At 52.5% G+C, this 5516-nt stretch overlaps 3 protein-coding genes and 1 non-coding gene across 4 annotated transcripts; 1 reads left to right on the forward strand and 3 right to left on the reverse strand.

Annotated features, from left to right (window-relative positions):
- Positions 1-156: 156 nt before the first annotated feature.
- Pmar_PMAR008502 (hypothetical protein) lies at positions 157-2388 on the reverse strand (the record flags this gene model as incomplete). Its single annotated transcript, XM_002777924.1, has 1 exon — positions 157-2388. A coding segment is annotated over one exon (2232 nt), but the record flags the coding sequence as incomplete, so codon positions are not given.
- Positions 2389-2705: 317 nt separating this feature from the next.
- Pmar_PMAR008503 (hypothetical protein) lies at positions 2706-4244 on the reverse strand (the record flags this gene model as incomplete). Its single annotated transcript, XM_002777925.1, has 1 exon — positions 2706-4244. The coding sequence occupies one exon, from the start codon at positions 4242-4244 to the stop codon at positions 2706-2708; it is 1539 nt and encodes a 512-aa protein (XP_002777971.1).
- A 339-nt stretch (positions 4245-4583) lies between these two features.
- Pmar_PMAR008504 (hypothetical protein) lies at positions 4584-5279 on the forward strand (the record flags this gene model as incomplete). The annotated part of the gene is made up of 5 exons (XM_002777926.1): positions 4584-4685; positions 4727-4798; positions 4962-5018; positions 5071-5219; positions 5261-5279. The coding sequence occupies 5 exons, from the start codon at positions 4584-4586 to the stop codon at positions 5277-5279; spliced, it is 399 nt and encodes a 132-aa protein (XP_002777972.1).
- A 143-nt stretch (positions 5280-5422) lies between these two features.
- Positions 5423-5494, reverse strand: Pmar_PMAR008505. The gene has a single exon. It is a non-coding gene; the product is annotated as a tRNA-Arg (tRNA).
- Between the last annotated feature and the right edge of the window lie 22 nt (positions 5495-5516).

Raw genomic sequence — 5516 nt, forward strand, 5'->3', positions numbered from 1 at the left:
TCTGACGCCATCAGTCTTAGAGTAGGAGGTTAGCGATCCCAATGACCGACCTCCTGAGTCCGCGACCACACGGTCAAGCCGCCGACTCTCCTTATCAGCTAGGACATTGGCCTCCCCGCTGACATGTGAGACACTAAAGTTGTCTTTGCCACAGACCTTGCAGATAGCATCAAGCTCGAGGCTAATAGCGTCGACGAGTCGGGCGACAGCTCTCTTCTCCAAGGCCTTGGACGACTGGAGGCGGAGGACCGCCTCGGGGTTACCAATCCAGGAAACCGATGAGGAGTTATCAGACACAAAGTTGACTTTGAGCCGTAGACCACGGTCTTGAGCAGTCGCTGCCGACCTTACAAAGTCCAATAGCGAAGATAACGCCCGGAGCGCCTGCAGACACACCAGAAGCTCTCTCCTATTCGAGCTGTAGAAGGTCTGCCGTGGACTAAAACGTAGAGCGTCGACCAGGACTGTCTCATCACCGCCATCAGGTAACTGCCGGCAGATCACGACACCACCGCCATAGAGAGAAGCGTCGCTAGAGACATTCAGAGTGACAGATGGCACTGTATCACCTGACGTCGGGGGCATAACGCTGGTAGTGTGTCGACAAGGTCCTCGCTCTTCTTCACAAAGCAAACGGCCCCAACGGACAAGCTCGACGTAAGTAAGGCGATCGTCCTCATCAAGGGTCGACAGGTGACAACACTCGTCCCATGATGTTGAGGAGAACCATCGACCGATGCATGCCCGCAATACGTCAGCTAGAAGGCGGCAGCAACTATGCATCCGGCAAGGATCAAACGACAGAAGTCCGGCGACACAATAGAAGGCTTTCTTCGAATGTGAATCGCACACCATGGGTTCGATGTCGAAGAATGTTGATGCCTTGGCCAGCCGGGCGGTGCGTTGGCAGTCCACTGCCAGTAGGTTTCCGTCGTGGAGAGTTGATGCTGACGCATAGTAGAAATTCAGGCCAAACACCGAGACACTATCAGATGCCACTATGTCGATAGCATACTCCTGAAGTTTCTGGTTGACAACCCGTCTCTGCTCCATGATGGCTGCGATACCGAGCTTCTTTAGCTGACTACAGAAGGCAGCACATGACAGAAGATAGATCAACCGAGCCAGGTTAGCAACCACGGGCACAGAAAGGCCAAAGCAGTGCACATCATCCAGATAATCGACGATGTAACCTGTTTTTGAGGTCTCCGATGCACGATAGCGTCTGACTGCTCGGCCCAAAGTATCAACGAGAGCCAAAGGACCCGGCGACACCCCGAAACCAACTCTGCTCACGACATAATCACCAATACCAGTACGAACCTTCAGAAACTTCAGGAAGGCGTCGTCATCATCACAGAGGCGCACTGCATAAAATGCGGCCCGTACATCACTAGCCCCTATGCATTCAGGCGATATCAATCGCAAGCTACACAGGACTTGCCATAGAGCAGCCACCTTTACAGTACAGGCTGGTAGAGCCGAATTTAGAGACCGTAGATCCAGCACCAATCTAGGTTTCTTGGGATTGACCAGGAAAACCGAAGCGAATGGTTGAGACTGGAACGACGGCGACTGTAAGAGGGCCGCGTGTGGCCGTTGCCAGAAGTTTTGCCGGAGGTACTCACTGACAGCGGAAGTATAGGCCTTCCGTAATTCGGTGGGTAGTCGCCGATACATAGCGTGAGCATAGTCGGCGGGCTTGCAACGAGGGACTTGTGGTAAAGGTAAGGCTAGCTGAGCAGTGTATCGTTGGCAGTCAACGTCGCGGAACTCGCCCTCAACGAGCCTTCGGAATCTGGTTTTGTAAGCTGAAGACCACGGACTGATATACCACCCCTCCTCGACAAGCTTATCGAGTAGAACATGCAGCTCAGATTTCACAGTATCCGGCAGGCAAACTGAGAGGGCAGAGTTGGGGCATGGTGCAGGAGCCAGAACGGAAAACCGTGACGGATCAATAGGGGAATCATCGCAGACGTGGTAAAGCGTCTCGTAGGGAGATACATCAACGATCAAGTCCACCTTATCCGACGTAGAAGAATAAACCAACCGGTTGGCGATCCACGCAGTGTCCACACCATAGAAAGTGATGCCAAGCTGGCTGATCAGATCCCTTCCGATCAGACAATATGGTACGGCATCATTGCACGAGGAAGCTAGCCTTACGAAGCGGAAACCGTGCTTCGTTGGGCAGAACCAATCGGTGCTCGAAACATCGCGGATCTCGAACTGCAGGTCCAACAACTCGGAAACCATAAGTACGCTGCCATCGGCCAGAGATACCCGAAGAGGTGAGTCAGTAGTATCGACTGCGAAGGCGAGGCTATAGTCAGCTGGGCAGATAAAATACGAGGCCGTGGCACCAGAGTCGACCACGCCCTTCATGCACAAGGATTGTTCACCTTGAGACACTCGGAGCTGCATGGCGACCTCAGCAGGACGTTGGGTCTCGGCCGCGATGGCAGCAAAATCGGTAGTGGACCACGAGGGTAGACGATCGTGAGCTTGACCAACTGTGTGTTGGGGGTAATCTACAGAGTCTCGCAAGTCGGGATGGTTCGGCGGTAAGATGAAGTTTGATGAATCTTGTCGATTCGGTAAGCCAGCAACTGAGGGACTAGGATCGCTATCACAGTCAGAACCGTCGACCACCGAAGTGAGAGTATTGTGTAGGCTATCAGAAGCAAGGAGTGTCCGGTCGCCTACTGACCGCCACTCCTGTACTCGTTTTTTGGACCCCCGTTGTTGCCGCGCTGGCGGCGTTTGTAGTCGGTATCGAACTCTTTGACAATACCAAACCGGGACTTATCGGCGAAGTGGTCTGACACGCAGGCCATAGCCGAGGACTTGTCCGGAAACGACATCAAGCAGTAGGGTTTGCCGGCTCGGGACGTGAGGAACCTCAGGTCTTTGGCCGCACTGAACCCCGTCGTCGAAGCAGTAGCCGATTTCACACCCTCGCCCATTACCAATAGGACGAAAGGCTGCGTCCTCGCCCACTCAACCGCCTCTGCATGGGCTTTCTGTGCTGCTGTCCGAACCGTGCTGTGTGGTTGCCGGTCAGAGGCATGCCACAACTTCTCTCGCACGTCCGAACTAGGTTGTTGGCCTTCATGTTTACGAGACAGACCGCCTTCCGTTGTCAGACTATTGGCACAGCAAACATCGGCTAAGAGGCTAAGGATAGTGACAGTCCCCGAGGTCCCATCGAAAGGGAGCCTCAGTTGCCAGTCAAGAGTGCGCCTCTCTGAGTACTGATGCCTGGCCGCAGAGATGACGTCCCGTGCCAGTTGTACCTTTAAGTCGCGTGGAACCGGCTTCAGCACAGAGTCGATGAAGTGGGTGTTGTCGTCGAAACACTGACACGCTCCAGTAGAAGATAGTGTGGTGCACTTGTGGTTGGCTCCCAGATGTAGAGTCCGGATGTCACGGAGCTGGTCAATGTACTGGTCGACATTTGCGGCGCCAGGAAACGTCAGTTTACCCACACGCTTTCTGACCTCCTTACGAATGGCCCCAGGACTACAGAACTTGTCCAAGAGAGTCTCACGGAGAGCTACCCAGTTGTGACCGTTGCTGTCGATGTTCCTGGCTGCCTCATTCACCAGTGTAGCGAAAGGCGACAACGTGTCGAGGAATTTCTCAATAACTGCCACCTTGATGGACTCGTGAGGAGTAAACCGACCATCCTCCCCGACCTGACCGAAGTTGGCGGCCACGAAGAGGGACTCCATCCGTCTGTAGTGGACGGACAACAGGGATACGTCCTTCAAGGTACGGGACGAGACGGATAGCTTCGATACGTCACTCAGCTGCATCGGCCTCGATCCCATCGACGAAGGGTTTGACTTCACACTAGAGGTCGCTTTCGCCAGTGCGTCGGCCAAGACAGTGACGAGTGAGTTGACCGACTCGTCGTGAATAGCAACCGGAAGACCAGGGCTCGGAGCCGGAAGAAGGGCCTGAGCCCCTACGGATGCATCCGCCAGAAGGTGATCGATCTTGGCCGTGCATGTGTTGATCAGGTCCCGGTAGTGGGAGATATCGCTCTCTAACTGGCACTCTCGTTCTTGGAGCTGTTCTTGAGCAGTGAGGTCCTCGGTTTCAAAAGCAGTGTCGAGGTCTTCACGCACTCTCAGTAGCTCTTGACGCTTCTTGGTGTGTTGGGCTCGGCATGTCCCTCGGAGCTTGGTCAACTCAGACTGCGACGAGGCGTTGTCGATGTCCACAGCTGTTACCATGTCCAATCCTATAGGGTTAGAGAAACCCAACAGAGAGGATCGAGGGAATAAAGAAGCCTTAATTAAGCTTGATCAGCCTCATCATGAGGTGACCGTTTCATCATGCGGTGTGGCGGGCGCAGTGGCCTCAAAGATACAGAAATAGTGTTGAATACTTGTAATGCGTTCGACTAGGAGAAATATATACAGTGTGCTGGGCACACTATGCATATTTTATAGATAATTTATTAGACTATAGATTTTATAGCTGCATATTATATATACTATTTTTCGACTACTGCATATCAGCGCGTTGTTCACTAGTGGTGACAGGTGAGCAGTCCGTCACATCTAGCTGCTATGTATCGTCGTATGCGGCGAGAGCTGGAGGAGCACAATCGCAAACGAGCACAGCTCCCTGAAAGCTCACATCAAGACTGGCTCGTTGGGTTAAATTATGAGGTGAGCCTCCCCCCTTTTTTTCGTGTGAAAGTGTGCTTTAGGAAAACGAGGCTGAGGACGACATCCCTTTTCCACCAGCAGTTTTTGCAATTGCCACTCCTACTGCGACATACGTGATAGATATATCTTCTTTGCATAGTGACATAATGACTGCTGCGGGTTTCCAGACGACGCTGAAATTCGTGCTGGACTGGTTGTTGAGAGAACCCAGTGTTCGTAAAGTGTGTGTAAGTCGAATGTAAATGCGATAGGGAATCACCTATGTTGTGTGTGTAGATGGTCTTCACTAATTTACTACAGCGCCTTAATACGCTCATGTACGGTTATAAAGGGGTAGTAGTAGTAATGGTAGTACTGTTGTTGGTGTAGAGGTTGAGTATCTCAGGACCCGGCAGGAACGCAAGTCGCTGTTGACGACGATGAGGAGCAGCTCGATTGGAACGATGGTGAAGAAGTTCGAGCGTTTGCGAATGATGAGTTGAGAGCATCCAACTGGGCAGCGGACAGAGACGTTGCTGAGATGCGGAAAATAAAGTGAGGGGAAGCAGTGTTAGTTATTATTATTTATATATTAGTAAATTCATGGGCTACTAGCGGTTGCTTGTGAGGTACACGAATGTAGTTGATCTGCGTCAACGGCGAATACGGAAAGTGGAGAGATGGAAGGAGAATGGAATAACGGATCCGGCTGAGGTGGCGGAGATGATGTTGAGTGAAGGAGATATATGTGAGAAAATTAACCCCGGCGGGACTTGAACCCGCAACCTTCGGCTCCGGAAACCGACGCGCTTCCATTGCGCCACGAGGTCGTTGGAAATGTGACGTGGAACA

This window comes from Perkinsus marinus (assembly GCF_000006405.1).
Source record: "Perkinsus marinus ATCC 50983 genomic scaffold scf_1104296950604, whole genome shotgun sequence".
NCBI lineage: Eukaryota > Perkinsozoa > Perkinsida > Perkinsidae > Perkinsus > Perkinsus marinus.